The sequence below is a fragment of the Cryptotermes secundus genome, unplaced genomic scaffold, assembly GCF_002891405.2.
Source record: "Cryptotermes secundus unplaced genomic scaffold, Csec_1.0 scaffold43, whole genome shotgun sequence".
Lineage (NCBI taxonomy): Eukaryota > Metazoa > Arthropoda > Insecta > Blattodea > Kalotermitidae > Cryptotermes > Cryptotermes secundus.
In genome coordinates this window covers 213,078-233,406 of record NW_019723298.1, presented here as the reverse complement: position 1 = coordinate 233,406, position 20,329 = coordinate 213,078, and the positions used below count along the sequence as shown (strand labels likewise).

Below are 20,329 nucleotides of genomic sequence, written 5' to 3'. Positions count from 1 at the left end.
TCATGTTTACGTAACTCGAAGAAATACTGTACTTACTGGAGTGGCACCACTCACCAAACACTGATGTTGGGCAGTGACAGTTCTTGAAATGTTGTAAAATTCCATTTTTTTTATTGCTAGTCGGGTGGGACTAAGTCCCTTGTACTATGGCCACTTCTGGCCTATTGTACCAGCCCCAGATGATAGGTGAGGGTGATTGTGGAGCAATTGGCCCAATGAAGATTGGCAGGGGAAACCAAAGTACTTGGAGAAAACCTGCCCCAGTGCCACTTTGTCCACCACAAATCCCACTTGACCAAAACCCAGGATCGAACCCAGGTCACCACAGTGGGAAGCCAGCGACTAACCGCTTGAGCTATGGCACAGCCTAAAAAATTCCATCTTGATATGGCTTGAAAAGTAAACTAACTCTGTGCCCATACCACATAAACCATAGCTCCTGTCATTATAAAACTGGCACATATATTGAACACCATATATCTTCATGTTTTATATACTGGTTCTCTATCTGTATTAAGATGAAAGTATGAAATCTAACTCAAATGGGACTAATCTCTATCTCCAAATCCAAGCATATGAGACAATGGTGCAGTATTAAAGTGACATACTGGCCATAATTTATCTTGTACTGGCTATAGAAACACAGCACTTCAGAAACTAGGTTTGTTTCCATCACGATGGAGTCTCTGAAATGTTTCTTAAATCAAAATGAGATGATGCACAATATCAATATAGTGTGAGCTCAACACCATAGTCACAAACCTTCAGACTCGGCTATCTGTATGTTGTGAATCCACAGTGTGCTACAGATTATCTGAAAGTCGATTAATGAGGTTCTCCTGTAAGGTACATATGCAAGCCCTACACGAATCAGTCATCCCAAAAAACCAGTACTGCCAACATATATATGCTGGCTGACTGAGCAGTAAACAAACACTTCTCTATCAGTATTTCATGCAAAGAAACGGAAATTATCATACACCACAGCAACATACAAGGATGCATCATAAAATTCTGAGATTCGTGGAAGTTATTCAATTCCTATGGCACATTTTGGATGATTCCTGGAATTTTCTGAAATATCTTTTCTTTCAGATAGTTATCATCAATCCTGTAACAAAAAAGTCACCATGTGCTAAATCTGGTAAATATAGTGGGTGCAAAACCAGCTGAATTGTGTGCTTTGTCAAAAAGTCCTTTATGGTGTCAGCGAAGTAAGCTGATGCATTGCTGAGATGTACCATGCTCCTTCTGTTGAATCACGCCTCTTTGGTATTTCAAAACATCCAAATAAAACATACTGACTGGCTCTCACAATATGTAAAGTCTGTCACAAAGAGAAACATTGTTTTCTCGGTAAATGAAGATTGACACTGAGAGCATATATCTCCAACAAAAATTCTGCATTCTTTAAAATGAACAAACCACTTGAATGTTCTGGCGTACTTGTGAAGTACTTCCCAACTTTTACGTTTTAGTATTTCACATGTTTCTAGTGTCTTCTTTCCAAGCTTCACCCAGAACTTGATGTAGATGCTATTCACTGTTGGCCATGTCATGCTTAGATAACCGCTACAAACATGTATTTTAATCACAACCCATATGAAACAGCAGCTTCTACCTGAAGTAGTTGAATTCCTTCATCAACAATATCTGATGTCTGCTGCCCTTACAATAAGTGTTATTAATGTACAGTGAAACCAACCTGAGAATTTACTGATCAACCCTCACACGTCACTTTGAAATGGAGCATCAAACCACGGAAGCCCTAGTGCCATGTCTTTCTGGGAAATTATATGCAAAATGAATACTGTTAATCCTGCCTGTATGTGGTGGAAGCTACAAATATCTAGTACTATTAGGTTTCTGGACTGTCCACAATTTACTATCATGAGAAGAACACACCATTTTGCAACATTGAAATAATTTCTCCTATGTGGTGAAATGATGTCTAATCAAAATGAACATCCTCTTAATACTTTGTGAACCGCGCACGCATTAATATGTTTTTCGCTTTTAAACGTGGTGGACCGGTCGCGTATTAATATGTTTTTAGAACACGATAAATTGCAACACACTATACATTGCTCTTACGCCACTCAGCTTGGAAGTAGCTGCCTGCAGCTGCGTGAAAAGCCTCTGGAATGTTTGCTGACTAATCAGTTATGTGACCTCGCTGTAACTGTATGCCCCTGCAAAGGAAAATAAATGCCTTTATTTCTTCAAGCTGTACGTAGCAAGCTGTCAGTGAATAGTGCAATATGGATCAAGGACGAAAGCGGTTGAAACCCAAGCAATTTCTCGGAGAACAAGATATATCTGATTTGTTCTCTGATGAGCTATCTGATGTGCCTGGTGAAAGTAGTGAGTGACTCAGATATTGGCAGTGAACAAGAAAGTATTGTGGCCACAGACAATACAAGTGAAAGTAGTGGGTAGTGACAGTGGGGGGACAGCCACATGGGGAAAAGTAGACAAAACGCCTACTTTGGGACAGTTTACTGGAAATCCGGAGGTGAAACAATTTCCATCGGACCCAACGCAAGTGTCTGAAGTAGTGGAACTGTTTTTTGGAGATTTTGGTGGTGTTTGCATTTCAATGATAATGAACTGCAACCACAATCAACAAGCAGGCTTTTCAAAATTCAGCCCTTATTGACCTTTTTCATTCAGAAATTTCAGAGAGTTTATACGCCAAACCAACAACTGTCTTTGCATGAATCTGTGATTCCTTGGAGGGGAAGGCTTCATATGTGAAAAAAAACCCTGGGAAACTTACAAAGTATGGCCTACTTGTTCGTGTAGTTACTGAAAGCACTTCAGGCTATACTGGAAATGTAGAAATTTATTCTGGTGAAGGAAAGAAATTACAAGAAACTATTCTTTCCATTTTGGAACCCTATCTTGATCAAAATTACTATGTCTATCAAGACAATTATTATAACAGTGTGTCAACTGCAGAACACCTACTTTCGAGAAAAGTACATGTTTCTGGAACAATTAGGGTGAACAGAAGCAGACACAGTCTTAGAGCGACTGGGCCCGTCTACTCCCACCCCACGCAGGCCTCATTTTGACCGCCCTGGGTGACTCTCGGGTGACATGCAGAAACATACCCTCGCGAAAATTGTGAAGAGTGAACATTTCAAGGGGAAGCATCCTTCTAGGCAATTCTGTGTTTGTGCAGTTCACAAGAAAAGGAGTAAGATTGTCTACATTTGCAAGTTTTGTGTAATGCCACTTCACAAAGGGGAATGTTTTGAGAAATATAACACCCTCAAGCACTTCTAGGAGCATTGGTAAGTGTTCTCAAAAATTTTTAGTTCATAAAATTAATTAGCAGATTTTATATTAATTTTTAAAGTGAACAGTGCACAAGTTACGGTAGTAGGTAAAAAAATGCCGGTCCCCAGGGTGATTTAAAGATTTAAATTGCCGGTCCACAGTGTTAACAAAACCTCAACCTGGGCCTTCGTACAGATTTAGTTGTCCTGTAATTGAGCTTAGGTCTCTCTATCTGATTATAATCTAGAAGTTTGTGACAATGGCATATTAATACAATCATTGTGTTTCTAGACATTACCGTCATCCTGTTTCTATTCAAAACACACTGTCTTGGAGACTGGATTCTATCTGTCTTCCGGTGAAACCTGCTCAGTTGGGACCAACTGACAAAGCTAGACCCTATGTCCAGACACCAGCACTGACACAAGATAGGATACACAAATCCATCTATCTGACACAACTGAGCAGGTGCCTCCTCACCATTTCACTTGATGATGGAAATAGATCCAGTTTCCAGAATGCTGAGTTCTGTTCAGAAAACCATACAATGAAGAAAGTCCGATAACCCAGTGATACTAAGCGTAATAACACACATATGAGAACCCTTTAAAACTCATTTAAAAATACCCACCTCATACTGGTACCACTGCCAAAATTAAGGTGGATATCGCACACCTCTATCCTGTTGGTAATACTGCAGGAACAATGTAGTAGAAGATATAGCCACCTCTAGCTTATGCCTGTAGCAGCCACACATACAAAATATAGACTAAATTACCGTGTCAGGACCACAACATTAAGGTGGTAAAACCAGCACTAAGGTGTGATGCCGTGAGGATCTCCTGATAACACAACCTGTATCAAAGTGTAGTGGAAGCCACAGGAACTTCTTGGTCCTGCTGCTGGCTGCACTGATTCACGGCTATTCCATCTTGTGCATGGAACACTGTCTGCAACTTTGACTCACCAGGAAACACCACACGATACACACCACCCCTCTCACTCCCACTGCCACCAGCACCAGTGCTGCCATCACTGGCAGCATGCTGCTCTAACGAGACCGGAACTGGCATCACAATAATCTCAATTGTAGGAACATTGTCCCCTGTCTTGGTGGTCTCCTCTGTCTGTGGGGTCTCTTTAATGTGTCCTCTCAGTCTGGCCTTTCGGATACCTCTCCTTGCTCCTTGCTGTAACTGAGAGTGGGTTTGAGTCCGTCTCAGGTTACTTTCCAGTGTAACACCAACCTCATCCATTTGTTCCTGTGAATGATTACATTCATGTGCTGCTAGTGACACCTTCTTCTTAAAGCCCTACAAAAAATACAGAAAACACTCACTTTAATGGATCTTATGAAACAATGAATCTGGTTATCCTAAGTTAAATGTAGGATTTTCAGTCCTGCCACATAAACAGTTGGTTAGTTCCTTAAAACAGGCCACAACTACTTCCTTCCACATCCATTCCAGATTATCATTCATAAATGCCTAGCATATCTCAGTTGACATTAAAAAAATTTCAATAATTCATACCTGGCAAATGACGGAATATTAAAATCAGGCCATGACTGCTTCATTTCACATCCTCTCCCATTCATTATTCTTTGTTTCACACCCTCCCCAATTCATTATTCACCAATAATCCTAATATTTAACACTATAAAATCTTAACAACCAAAAGTGAATAAAAATCAAAGAATAAAAAATAAAATAAATAAAATAAAACAAATCAGCAGTTAATTTTGAATTCAAAATCTGTGAAGAGATACAAATAATTACAATACCAGACTTTTACCGAAATGCATTTGGCCACAAAGAATGCAAATGCAGACTGCATACTACAAAATGTGATACATACCATGCCACAGTTTTCACATGTGTGAGGAGATACTTGATGATGTGTTCTGTCATGTTGGCGTAGCTGTGTCTGACGTTGGAATGTCTTATTGCATATCTTGCACTGTAAGGATGGACGCACTGAACTATGTGTCAGGATGTGGAGCTTTAGTTTATCTGCAATCACAGTCATTATCTTCATTAACAGTTCATGAAGTGTGACTCTACCACCAACATACCAGATATATACAGGAGGGTCCAAAAAAATGTACTCACTCTTTGATAGTCAATATCTTTGGAACAAAATGACATGTAGTTACAATTCTTTCGCGGTAGTGTAGTGTAATGTTTTCTCAACAGATGGTGAAGGTCACATGAGTCACGAGTGTCGTGCCACGTGCGCTCTGTGAGCAGACAGCAGCAGCAACAATGGCTGAAAGGTTGTTCTTTGAGCAATGCAAGGCTGTATTGAAGTGGTACTGGAAGTACGAAAACAGCAGAATGAGTTTCGAACTCAGCCACCAACAGATCGAATAACTGCCCATATTCAGGATAAATTTGAAGCCCTTGGTACTGTTCATGATATGCATAAGCAAAGATATGGGTGACCACGGATAGTAGCCTGTCATCGCGCGGTTTTATTGGTCCTTTCTTCTTTGAAGGTATCGTAACAGGTCAAGTGTATCTCGATATGCTTCAAACATCGATTTTCCTTGTCATTCGAGAGCTGTTTGGAGATGAGAGATTTTACCTACAACAAGATGGTGCTCCACCTCACTACCATCAAGATGTGAGGGTGTACTTGGATGACACTCTACCTGGATGATGGATAGGTCGAAGAGGTGCTATTGAGTACCCACCACGGTCTCCAGACCTAACACCTCTCGACTTCTACCTACGGGGAACCTTGAAGGATGAAGTTTATCGACAAAAGTCAGCTACACTGAACGCGCTACGAGAAACCATCGAAGCGTCATGTGCAGCCATTACACTGGACACACTGACAGCCGTAGTTAGCTCAGCAGTTCAGCAGCATTGACACTGTTTAGCCGCTGATGGTGGTCACTTCGAACACATGCAATGACTCTCTCTCTCTCTCTCCGCGCAAAAATTGTAACTACATGTCATTTTGTTCCAAAGATATTGACTATCAAAGAGTGAGCACATTTTCTTTGACCCCTCTGTATTTGGAAAATCATGAATTATACTCAAAATCTGACTGATTTTTAGCACTCTGTTTATCAGTAATTATTAATTGTTTGACAATGCCATCGAGTAAAATGTGTTTAAATGAAATATACAGTAAAGTCTGTATAGGCAAATATTAATCTGATAATTTTTATCCAGAATGGTCTAAACCAAGAAGATGCTTTATTGTCACTGTTTTCCAACTCTGCTTTAGAACATGTCATTAGGAAGGTCCAGGAAAACCTGGTGGGACTAAAATTAAATGGGACTCATCAGCTGCTGGTCTATGCTGATGTGAATGAGCTGGGTGATAATATAGATACCATAAAGAAAAATACAGAAGCTTTAATAATGATAATATGGATACCATAAAGAAAAACACAGAAGCTTTAACTGACGCTAGTAAGGAGGTGGTCTAGAAGTAAACACAGAGAAAACTAAGTATATGTTGCTGTCTCATTAGAAGATTGCAGGACAAAATCATGACATAAAGTGAAGTAACAGATTCTTTGAAAATGTGGCACAGTTCAGATATTTGGAAACAAATATAACAAATCAAAAACTGATTCAGGAGGAAATTAAAGGGAGACTGCATTCAGGTAATGCTTGCTACCATTCAGTCCAGAACCTTCTGACTTCTCGTGTGCTTTCTAAAAACATAAAAATTAGAATATACAAAACTATAATGTTGCCTGTGGCTCCATATGGGTGTGAAACTTGGTCTCTGACATTTAGGGAGGAACAGAGACTGAGGGTGTTTGAGATCAAGGTGCTGACAAGAATATTTGGATTGAAGAGAGATGACGTGACAGCAGGTTTCAGAAAACTGTACAACACGGAGCTTCATAAGTGTACGATGGGGTACCCAAAAGAAACCGAACTAATTTTTTGTGGGCAGAGCTTTTGTAGTACCGCGTTTTGCTGCTATGAGCGCATAGAGCTAACATTCCTGAGTCGATAAGCCGACTACCGTTGCTTCAGAAGGTAAGGACTAGTTTCGGCAGAGTTTATAGTGACAACTGTTTTGTGTGATCGTCATTTTTGCAATGGCCCAAACACATGAAAATGTTGAAAAAATTCATGAAATCATCAAGGAAGATCGACAACGGACCATTGAAGAAATTGTGGAGCTGTTGGGAGTGACTTGGAGCTCGGTTCTGCAAATTTTGACAGAAGATTTGGAAATGAAAAGGGTGGCTGCGAAATTCGTGCCACGACTGCTGACTGCTGAACAAAAACCAGGTCGCGTGGAAGCATGCTGTGCTTTGAAAGAAGAGTCCCAAAATGATCAAAACTTTTTTTCAGCGTTTTGCTGATGTTGCTGAGGTGAAGGAAAAAAACGACGGAGGCGCTGTCAAGCATCTCAAAAGATGAATTTAGACAATGTTTTGAAAAATGGAATAAAAGACTAGACAAGTGTATTAGTGTAAGTGGAGAGTACTTTGAAGGGGATTGAAGGTTTGTGCTTAAAATTTGAATAAATAAGTTAAAAAAAAATAAGTTCGGTTTCTTTTGGGTACCCCCTCGTACTCTTCGCCAAGTATAATTAGAATGATCAAGTCAGGGAGGATGAGATGGGCAGAGCATATAGCATGAATGGGGGAGCAGAGGAATGCATATAGGATATTGGTGGGAAAGCCAGAAGGAAAGAGACCACTACGATGATCAAGACATGGGTGGGTGAACAATATTAAAATGGATTTTAGAGAGACAGGATGGGACTGTATGGACTGGATCAATCTGGTTTAGGATGGGGACTAGTGCAGGGCTCTTATGAATGTGGTAATGAACCTTTGGGTTCCATAAAATGCTGGAAAGTTCTTGAGCAGCTGTAAAATCGGTGGCTTCTCAAGAAGGTCTCAGTTCCATGAGCAAGTGAGTGAGAGATAACCCCATTATCAATATCAGCTCAATTCTTCTCAAATGTAAAAGTGTGTAACAGTAGTCATCATTAATCACTGCCTATGTCCCCATCTAGATAAGTTATTCTCTATACACTGGCATTCTGATGAAACTGTAGCATCCTTTCCTTCCCCTAAATTTACAGCTCTCAAGTGACTTCAAAGTAGATTAATGAGTAGGGGTCAACATACATTGGTTCAGCTCACCAGTCAGACAAAAATTCTACTCGCCAGACATTTCTCCACAACAGAAATCAGACCTACCCACACCAAAGCGGCCTCCGTAGTCTAGGGGTAACGTTCCCACCTCGACTCAAGGTACATGGGTTCAAACCTGGCGGAGGTCGTGGAATTTTTAAGGGCGGAAAAATTGAGGGAACAAGTCCTCCGGGAGGGACTTTAAGCTGTGGGTCCCATGTCATAGCTTTACGGCACATAAAAGAACCTCATGCCTCAAGGAGGTCTCTGAGCCAAATTATAAGGACGTTTCCCACACAACAATAGTCTCTAACGCATCTGGCAGATGGGAGAAGCATCTAGATACCACTGAGCCAGCAGAGGCCGAACTCGCTGGCTGAGTCAGGACTGATGGCATGCACCAGTATCGGTAGGGTATAGAGACTGGTATAATATCACAGGGAGACGTACAATAGACCACTGGTCGCGGTGCATGGGGAAACCCACCCCCTCCAATAATAATAATAAAAAATAATACCCACACCAGCAGACCTGCTCTGTACCAGCCTATTTATCATCACATAACACACAAGACATATAAATGCTGCCCCTTCTATTATAAAAGATATCTGGAAAGTAAAAATACAAAGTCCAGAAAATATCTGTTAAGCATTTTTCAGAGGGATTCACTTGTAGCAATTTTAAAACACATCTTTATTTACTTTTCAACACAGTTACCATGGATCAGAATACACTTAGTGAGCCTGGGAATGAGTTTCTTTATTCCAGCATCATAGAAATTTCCTGCCTGCTTTCTTAGATATGGAGAACAGTTTCTGACACTTCTGGGCAGTGTTGATTAAGCTCAATGATGGTTAAACTTCTGTCAGCATGAATGTTTTCATCAGTAACAATGGATGGCCTACCACTCCTTATGTCATCATGAACATCTTCTTCCTGCTTAAAATTCATGACACCATTCTGACACATTTTGCCTGTTCATAATATGTTCGCTATAAATATAAACAAGTTGGCGATGAATTTCAGCAGCAGTTTCTCCTTTAGCAGGAAGAAATCAAATTACTAAACGATCCTCACATTTGGCTGTGTTTTGAATCAACATGACCATTTTAGACACATACTGCAAGCACAATGTTGCAGCGACTGGCTGGTGCACTCAGCCCTGTCACATGGTTCCTGTCTCACATGGCAGCACTAACATTTCTGGGGGGGTGGGGGTGGGGTGGGGGGGAATGTCCCTTGCATTTGTTCTGGACTTTGTATCTTTGCTTTCCGGATATCCCTTGTAATGTGTACACAAGAAATTCCAAAACAGTTAACAGACTACACACACAGCAGCAATCTCCATTGGGCATCTGAAGTTATGCTGGAAGAAATAACACATAAAAGAAATGAAGTGACATGTTCAAACATTTATGTTGACATTGATATTGATGATGATGATAATGTACTGTTTAGAATCTGTGGAGAAATAAAAAGGGAGATTAAGAGAATATTACTCATCAACCCTGAAGATGAAGGGTGTATGATCCTCTGAAACACTGGTTGCTCTTCATTCAAATACATGACATTATAACAGAGAAGATAGAGCTCTTAAAAACATACATTTTTTTTAACTTGTCAGCCTTCATTTCTCACTTTTCACATTGAGTAGATAATTGGGTTTGCTGGGCTCTGCTAATGAGTATTCAGTGTGTAAATTATTTCATGGTAACAAAGTAATGAAAATGACATGAGACAATCAACTGGGTTTGAAACAAGGACGCATGATACAGACAAATGTACTTCATTTTAAACTGCCTCACCAGGATCAGCAATGTTGTGAGGTCCCTCCCCCAAATGAAACTGTTAAAATTATTTACCTTGTCTATTGAATTCCTTGGGACAACCCAAATACGAGCGGAATGGGCACTTGAATTTCTTTACTGACTGGTGAATCAGCAGATGCCTCACAAGCTTGTCTTTGCGGTTGAATGCTGCTGGACAGTGCTGGAAAAGTCAAAGCCAAAACTAATACAAACTCTGACACTTCAGTTTTCTTCTAATATGACTGTACAAAAACACAAAGTATACTGTATTCAGTGAATAAAACAACACATATGATCTACAAAGTATTACATTTTTAGCAAGAATGGACGGAGACAAAAAAATTTTGGATAATAACTACACATGGGCATTGATATTCTTTATAATGCATCATGTAAGTACAAGAGTACTGGGATTTAAGATGATCTACATTTTATTGAATTCTGAACCATAATATGGTTCTTTGTCTAAGACCTTGATTTCCCAAATCAGAATCCTATCTAAGCAGTGACCTTCTGGCATGCATTTTCTTTTATGTTATCCTAAAACAAAATTCATGTTCATACTGTGAATAACATTTTGTTCATACCTGACACACATGAGGTTTGTGCGTACTGTGTGTAAGCATGTGAGTGTTTAGATATTGCTCAGTGCGGAAGCCCTTGCCACACTGTTGACAGGTGAAAGACTGGGCTGTCCCATGTGTAGGAAGATGTCTTCGCAGATAGCGTTCACAGGCAAATACCTTCCCACAATGTGGGCATGGATAACTGTGAGTGCTAATTGCCATGTGATGGTCCAGTGACTCAGGAGATGAGAATTTGCTTTTGCACTTCACACAACGATAAAACCTGAAATATAGTAAGTATGAAGTAATGATATTAATAACACATATTAACCTGCAAACCCACTGTGCTAGTCATTACCTTTATATATCAGACATTACTACTACTGGAGAGTAAAGGAAACAGCCAAACTAATATACAGTATGTGCCAAGAGTACAGTACTGAAATGAAAAGACGAATACTACCTTGTAAGCACAACAGACCACTGTAGGTCACAGTGCAAGGGCGGAGAAGGCCTACCCCTCATACATTCATGCATTCATTACCTTGTTGTCATCTGTGAGCTTATTTCTCCTGAAAGAAACTAACATACACAATATTAGCATGTTGATTTACCATGGTATGCATAAGGTAAGTTTTCGAAGTGTGCCCTGCCTCACTGTAGATGGGGTTCATATTGTTCACGCAGATTTTCAATCATATCCCGGAACAAAGGTTGCTGCAGACTCCTGCAAAAGGAGACGATCTGTTCGTGTAATGCAGGCACAGTTCTTGGCAGATCTTCACAGTTGAACACACACGCCTTTAACAATCCCCACAAGTAGGCATCAGGCAGTGTAAGATCAGGGGCAGTTCTTGGGGGATCTTCACAGTTGAACACACTCTCCTTCAGCATTCCCCACAGGTAGGCATCAGGTGGTGTAAGATCGGGGGTACAGTTCTTGGCAGATCTTCACAGTTGAACACACTCTCCTTTAACATTCCCCACAAGTAGGCATCAGGTGGTGTAAGATCAGGGGTACAGTTGTTGGTGGATCTTCACAGTTGAACACTCTCCTTTAACATTTCCCACAAGTAGGCATCACGTGGTGTAAGATCGGGGGTACAGTTCTTGGCGGATCTTCACAGTTGAACACACTCTCCTTTAACATTTCCCACAAGTAGGCATCAGGTGGTGTAAGATCAGGGGTACAGTTCTTGGCGGATCTTCACAGTTGAACACACTCTCCTTTAACATTCCCCAGAAGTAGGTATCAGGCGGTGTAAGATCAGGGGCAGTTTTTGGGGGATCTTCACAGTTGAACACACTCTCCTTTAGCATTCACCACAAGTAGGCGTCAGGTGGTGTAAGATGGGGGGTACAGTTCTTGGCAGATCTTCACAGTTGAACACACTCTCCTTTAACATTCCCCACAAGTAGGCATCAGGTGGTGTAAGATCAGGGGTACAGTTCTTGGTGGATCTTCACAGTTGAACACACTCTCCTTTAACATTCCCCACAAGTAGGCATCAGGCGGTGTAAGATCAGGGGCACAGTTCTTGGCGGATCTTCACAGTTGAACACACTTTCCTTTAGCATTCCCCACAAGTAGGCATCAGGTGGTATAAGATCAGGGGTACAGTTCTTGGCGGATCTTCACAGTTGAACACACTCTCCTTTAATATTTCCCACAGGTAGGCATCAGGTGGTGTAAGATCAGAGGAATGGGACAGGTATGGGAAGTCCGTACCATGTGAAATGATTCGTCCTTGAAAGATTTTCTGCAGCATGGCTTGAGATTCTCGAGCGGTATGGCTGGTCGCCCTGTCCTGTTGATACCACTGTCTATTCATGTGAAGGTCCCTTGCAAGACAGAACCTTCTCAAATCCTGAAGAAATGGTCCAATCACCATTAACCTGTAGTGTCCTTGGGTGACAGTAAGAGCACTGCCTTCCTCATCAATGAAACAGGGGCCTAATATACCGTGTGCTGAGATGGCACACCATATCGTCACACGTGTACTATGTAGCGGTTTCTGGATGATAACATCTGGCCACTCAAACCAAGGAAGCAAGTTGTCTGGCAACTGATGTAGCCATCCAAGTGAATGTGACTTTCATCGGAGAACCACACATTCAAGAAATCTGGATCCTCGTACACCATGGCCAAAAATGTTCCACAATATACCATCCTGGCTCACATATCTGACCCTGTCAAGCATTGTCCAACCTGTATACGGTACGGAAATCCACCTATGTTCTTAAACAATCGGCGAACGGTCGTATCGCTGACATTCAGTTTCAAGGCCATTCATCATAGACTTTGTTGGGGCGAATGCAGCACCTGCTGAAGAACATGTGTGTGATTGTCTTTTGTTGGAACCGTTACTGGTCAACCAGACTTCCCTTTCCGTTGACACAGTACACTACCAGAATGGCGAAATTTCGTAACAATAGACAGCATAACTGTGTTACTTGGTGCCGTCTTATTAAATCTCTCTTGGAATTGTTCTGTCACCTTTTTCAAATTTGGCCCCCTTTCATGACCCCTTCCACATGAGCGGAAATAATACTCAACTATGAATACTTTTTCCTCTGTCGATAGACCCATTTCCAACAACTACACAATACAACTTTCTTTTCACTTCTGGGAACACGTGCGGCTGGAGCTATGCCATGTCGACAAGTGCACATGTGCGTTCAAGATGTGCGAGTTTCAGTACTGCATATTTTGGCGCATACTGTCCATTCCAACAGCAGGAAGATCAAAATGAATGGTGTATACTCAAGCAAGGAGACAGACCCATTTCCAACAACTACACAACTTCCTTTTCACTTCTGGGAACATGTGCGGCTGGAGCTATGCCACGTCAACAAATGCACATGTGCGTTCAAGATGTGCGAGTTTCAGTACTGCATATTTTGGCACACACTGTACATTCCAACAGCAGGAAGATCAAAATGAATGGTGTATACTGAAGTAAGGATGGAGAACAATATCAATAAAAGCCTTATGGTAAAAGAAGCCTATTACTGATTTAACAGGTAAGGTTAATGAACCTATTTCCAGACAAATGAATAGGAATCAAAATGTTTTCTCAATATAAGGTCTGTAAGTGCTTTACGTACCTACTGCCTATTTTGGGAGGCGCAGTCTTGGTGTTGTGGCTATAGTGATGGATGCCCAGGTCTGCCAATGTGTGGAACTGCTTGCTGCACACATGACACCGATACAATACCTCACTTGAGTGGAATCGTGTGTGACTTACAAATGTGTCCAGGTCAGAAAATGTCTGGTGGCAGTTTTTCTGGATACATTTGTAGACCTGCAAGAATATATATTAAACAACAAACACCTCTTAAATATTAGACAGAAATGACAGTATAACTTCAGTTTAGTATTAACCATTTTCTGCCTTCTTACCTCTCTCACAACAGCTACAACTGTGAATGGGAAAATATAAACTCCTGCTATCTGTTGTTCATATATGCAGACTATTACAGAAGACATCATGAGAATGTAAAGAGCAAAGCTATAACAAGGATACAATCATAATGAGGTGGTAAATTCACAAAGCTGGTGGTGGAACTCTTCTGATGTTGGACCTGTACAGGAAAATTAAAACATCGGAAGCCTTTAGGCAGAGGATGAATGAATGTATAAGAGGTGGGCCTTCTCAGCCCTTGCACCATGACCTACAGTGGCCTATTGTGCTTTAGGCAGAGGATGGATGGATGGATGGATGAATCAATGAATGAATGAATGTATAAGGGGTGGGCCTTCTCAGCCCTTGCACCGCGACCTACAGTGGCCTATTGTGCTTGAATGTGAGGAAGAATGAATGAATGAATGAATGAATGAATGTATAAGGGGTGGGCCTTCTCAGCCCTTGCACCACAACATACAGTGGCCTATTGTGCTTTAGGCAGAGGATAGGAAAGGGTAATAACCGTTAAATGGCCCAGAATTTGGGAACACAATCTGTTAAGTCATAGTTTACTTAATGATAACGCAACAACTTCAGAGGTTATGTAGCAATGCACAGATATAAAATTATCTCGTGTCAAGAAGTAGAATGTTTGATAGTAAGAGGTGATATCCATAGTGTCGGATGATGCTGACAGCTGAACTATCTGAACTACTGATATACTGAAATAACGAGTGATATGAGAAATCTGCCTCAGTACTAAAAGTTGGAAGGGGGAGGAGATTGCTTTGCTCTCATTATTTTAGGAGGAGGAATGTTTCATATTTGGGAAAATATGGCATTTGTATGAGGAAAATTATCCATATGGCAAAAATCATTGAAGGTTTGATGATTGATGGAACCAGAGACTGTCACCAGATGTAAAAATGTACACATTTTCAGGCATTATCCCAAAGAAAGTAACAGTATGGCAGACAATAATGCAAACTACGTAGGTCGTACCGAAAGTCATGGGCAACTTTTTTTGCATGCAACCTGGGAACAGCAGATGAGAGTATGGTGGTAGGTGGAACCAGCTGTTGTATTAACCTTGAGTGTCTTGTGATGTCAATAGCTTGCATCACATGACCAGTATCACTCCTAACAAAATGGCCGACAACGATATGCTGTTTCGCCAGCGTGGTCTCATCGAATTTCTTGTGAAAGAGGAAATCTCTGCTGCAGAAATTCACCAGAGACTTCAGCGGGCTTATGGAAGTGTGTGCATGGGTGCGAGCAGTATTCAAAGATGGGTGAAACATTTTAAAGATGGGAACACCAGCACTGAAGATGAGCCTCGGAGCGGTCGTCCTCGAACAAACTCAACTGAACACGACAAGGAAAGAGTGGATGAGATCATTCAAGATCACAGGCGTGTGACTGTGGACACAATAGCCCAAAAACTTGGAATAGGGCACAGTGCAGTACAGATGATTGAAAGCTTGGGCTATAGGAAAGTTTGTGCTTGTTGGGTTCCACAGTTATTGACCGAAGACCACAAAGGTCAGAGAAAAGCCATCACCTCAGAACTGCTGCAGAGATATCGACACGAAGGCGATGACTTTTTGCTCTGTATTGTGACAGGTTATGAAAGATGGTTTCACCATTTTGAGCCTGAAAAGAAACGGCAGAGTATGGAATTGCACCATTTGCATTCTCCATCAAAAAAAGAAGGCAAAGACAGTGCCATCAGCTGCAAAGGTGATGGGAACAGTCTTCTGGGATGTAGAGGGGTTTATTCTGGCCAAATTCCTGGAACCTGGGAAAACCATCAATGCTGCTTGTTATGTCCAGACGCTGCACAAGCTCCGTCGTGCATTGCGCGATAAACGTCCAGGATGAAACATCATCCTCCTGCATGACAACACTCGCCCCCACGCTGCTCGCCTCAAATTGGAAGCAACTGCAAAGATGGTGTGGGAAGTTCTTCCACACCCCTCCTATAACCCTGATCTGGCACCCTCCTACTACCATCTTTTTGGATTTGTGAAGGATCAGCTGCGTGGTCGTTTTGAGACAAGGGAGGCAATTCAGAAAGCAGTGCGTCAGTGTCTTCAGATGGCTGGAACGGAATTTTCAAATTCCCAGAATGCTGGGAGAGATATGTACAAAGAAGTGGCGATTACGTGGAAAAATACAGAAATGTCTGTAGACTGAGGTGGTGTATTTGGTTTGTCAATAATAAAGCATGTTACTTTACAAAAAATTGTTGCTCATGACTTTCAGTATGACCCTCGTATATTTAAACTCAGATAAATGTAACTGTTTATAAAACTACACATCAGTAGTCATTCCTACCTTTTGATGTGAATGCTGCTTCATGTGGGTCTTGAGTTCAAAGTAGGACTCAAATCTTGTGGAACAGTATTGGCAAACATAAGCTCGGTCCACCATTAGCTCAACTTCCAAGTTACTATGATCAGAGTCCTATACAAGATAATTCAGTGAGCTGTTAGATTCTCCTTATTAAAAGCATCACACTAAAACTGAGTTATGTAACTAAAGAATAACACTTTCTATTCAGCAACATACCGAAATTCTGAGTTAAGCACACTACTGCATAAACTTCTGAAGTTATTTCTTCTCCTGAAAAGAGATATTTATCACCTCAACTCCCTTTTCTGTAACACCCAAAAGTGTATAGTACCTCCAAGGAACATGATGCAAGGAATTGCCAATGACTAGATTCAGAGGTAAATTTTTGGTGTCACAATGATGAAATTTTAGTTTACACAGAATGGAAAATTTATTGAACTTCTGAACAAATACTAAATTCTTAGTAAAGTGCATATACAAATGCAATGAAAAACAAAAACCAATTGAAGAATGATTTGAAATTATACGAAGTGTGTTCAGGAAATAACGGGAATTTTAAAATTTCGCGGGTTTGGAGAGTCCAATTGTCAAAATTTTTTTTTTATTATGTTGGTATACATGCCCCTGAAGTACAATAAAATTTTCAGCTGTATTCATTGCTTACTTTGTCTGTGGCAGCCGCTAAGGTTAGACGTGTTTTTATGAGCTTGGCGATTTTCGTTTGTTAAAAGAAATGGATCAAAGAATTTGTATCAAATTTTGCGTAAAAAATGAAATAAAGTGTTACAAAGTGTGTGAAATGTTAACAAAGGCCTATGGTGAGTCTGTTATGAGTAAAACAANCACACTTCGTTGCTTGTTCGTGAATTCTTGGCCAAAAACAATACTGTAACGATGCCCCAGCCTCCATATTCGCCAGACATGGCTCCGTGTGACTTTTTCCTATTTCCAAAAATAAAGAGAACCTTAAAGGGCCGTCGTTTTACAAGCATAGATGACATTAAAAGCGCATCGCTGAAAGAGCTAAAGGCTATCCCAAAAATCGAGTTTGAGAAGTGTTTCGATGATTGGAAGAAGCGCTGGCGTAAGTGCATAATATCGAATGGGGACTATTTTGAAGGCGACAACATTAATGTAGACGAATGAATAAATATTTTTTCCAAAATACGGAAATTCCCGTCATTTTTTGAACACACCTCGTATAGCATACAATTAATAGGTGAATTAGACAGGAAGAATTACAGGATATATCAAAACTCAATGGCAAAACTTCAGTAACACATTCCTCATATAGAGAGAAGAAAAAACGTGTATGACAACGTGGGTCCAGAAATGCACAATTACAAAGTTATCCAAGCGTCTAATTTATGGAGTGCACGCCGACACGTCCTGTTTACCAGAATAAAAATGCAAGACACCGGTTACAATTGTTACACAAGTAAACATGTTGCAAATCAATTTGATGTGGGCCTGAATACCTCTTGGACGCGCAGACGATATCCTGTCGTCTCCAGTTAAGTAGCTGTAGCCGTATCCAAAAGCTGTGTATGGCGTCTGTTATCTGTGATTATTAATTGTTGTTTGCAGTCTGCTGTGAAGTAATACGTAATGCACACAAAGAAGAACTCATGAGCATGCATTACATGTATGGTTTGGCGGATGGTAATGTTTTGGAAGCGGGCTGCTTGTATCAGGAATGCTACCCAATGAGCAGACTGTCAGACCGAAAGACATTTGAAGGAATCCATCGCCACCTATGCAAACACGGGAGTTTCGCATGTCCACCAGGCACAGGGGGACAGCCAAGAAGTACAACCCCTGAGGATGAGGAAGCTGTACTCAACGCTGTGGACCAAAGTCCTGAAGTCAGCACAAGGCAGTTAGGCCTGCAGAAGAATATCTCGCACATGACAATCTGGGGACTGCTATTAGAACAGCTCCTGTATCCATATCATCTACAGCGTGTACAATCCTTGTCTCCTGTGGATTATCCTGCAAGAGTAACGTTCTGCCTGTGGTTCCTACAACAATGCGGTGCGACGCCTAACTTCACAGCTGTTGTGTTGTGCACGGGTGAGGCAACATTCACAAGGGATGGAATCCAAAATTTTCATAATCAGCACATGTGGGCGGACACAAATCCCCGTGCAACTATCCAATTGTCTCATCAACAGAGGTTCACCATTAACATCTGGGCAAGCACTGTTGGTGATTGTTTGTTGTGACCCTACATTCTTCCGGGCAAGCTTAATGGACAGAACTACACAGATTTCTTGCGCACTACATTGCCTGATTACTTGAAAGACACGCCACTAGCATCCAGTCGACAGCTGTACTTTATGCGTGATGGTGCTGCCACACATTTCAGTCTGTCTGCTAGCAGGCACCTTAATGCACATTATCCTGGGCACTGTATAAGTAGAGGTGGGCAGATTGCTTGGCCACCACGTTCTCCTGACTTAAACCCTCTGGACTTTTACCTGTGGGGACACAAAGTCTGTTGTGTATTCGACTGCTGTTGCTGATGTACCAACTCTCCATACGCGCATTGTGGCAGCCTGTCAGACAGTACACACTACACCAGGCATTTTTTATCGTGTGCGGCACTCAATGCGACAACGAGCGGAGACCTGTATTTGGGCAGGGGGAGGTCACTTTGAACATTTCCTCTGATATGTGACCAGAGTGTTCCAGCTGGTGTTACAGATGTATTCAGCGTAACAGTGCAACAGTGTTGGGAGTGTTGGGTTGCACTAACATTACTAAAAGGTCGGATAATTCTGTAATTGTGCATTTCTGGAACCATGTTGTCATACGCTTTTTTTCTTCTCCCTATATGAGGAGTCCAATCCTGAAGTTTTGCCGTTAAGTTTTGATACACCCTGTATAAATGAAATAATTAAGACTATGATGAACTCTTCCTTCAAAACAAACATTAAAATTTAAATGCAACTATTCACTGTTGGGTCATGGTAATTTCTTGAATTCATTAAGGCAAACCTATATATGCTCACGGAATGAGCAAACAATCAGCATCAAGGCTTCAATGTTCACTGTTATTACAGAATCCAAATAAAAACCATATACATATATTCATTCATTCATCAGTAATCTGTTAGACGACAGGTTCACAGTCTCTTCCAAAACAGTTCCTCCACTTAATGCGATCTAGAGCTTTCTCCTTCAAATGAGAATACCCTCTTCTGCCCCCAAGGTCATCCAGCATCTTCTTACATCTTCTTCCTCGTCTTCTGATCACTTCTATCCGCCCCTCTGTCTTTCCTTCAGTAACTTCTTTTAGGAGGCAGTTTCTGCGTAAAACATGACCAATCCAATTAGCCTTCCGTTTTCTTATTTCGTGTAGGATATTCCTCTGCTCACTGACTCTAAATAACACTTCTTCATTTCTCACATAATCAGTCCAACTGATCTTCTCCATCCTTCTCCAACACCACATTTCGAAGCTTTCCAGGTCTTTCTGATCTACTGCCCTAAGTGTCCAAGTTTCAGCCCCATACAAAGCAATGCTCCAAATGTAGCATTTCACTAGTTTCTTTCTCAAATTTAAGTCCAATTTGCTAGTAAAAAGATTCTTCTTCTTGCTAAATGCAACTTTTGCCATGGCAATCCTAGATTTAATTACACAAGTACACCTTCCATCATCTGTTAACAAGCTACCCAAATATTTAAAACATTTCACATTCTCCACTTGTTTTTGGTCTATCTTTATTGTGACTGGGGTTGGTTGTCTCGAAATTTTCATTACTTTTGTTTTTTCAATATTCA

General features: G+C 41.1%; 1 protein-coding gene across 4 annotated transcripts in view; it reads right to left on the bottom strand.

Moving 5' to 3' along the window:
* Positions 1-304: 304 nt before the first annotated feature.
* LOC111861659 (zinc finger protein 341) overlaps positions 305-20,329 on the bottom strand; it is a 33,430-nt gene continuing 13,405 nt past the window's right edge. The window contains exons 7-13 of one of the 4 annotated variants that reach the window (XR_002842287.2): positions 16,526-16,654; positions 13,890-14,086; positions 10,803-11,064; positions 10,270-10,396; positions 5,143-5,297; positions 3,917-4,598; positions 305-2,192 (exon numbers count right to left, since the gene is read on the bottom strand). Coding sequence is in view for 2 of the 4 variants with exons in the window: in XM_023846404.2 (XP_023702172.2) it covers positions 4,146-4,598; positions 5,143-5,297; positions 10,270-10,396; positions 10,803-11,064; positions 13,890-14,086; positions 16,526-16,654 (1,323 nt within the window). In the remaining 2 variants the exon portion in view is untranslated. Of the gene's footprint in view, positions 2,193-3,376; positions 4,599-5,142; positions 5,298-10,269; positions 10,397-10,802; positions 11,065-13,889; positions 14,087-16,525; positions 16,655-20,329 lie in introns of those variants that run through there. The other 3 variants (XR_004512708.1, XM_023846405.2, XM_023846404.2) reach the window with 3 other exon arrangements.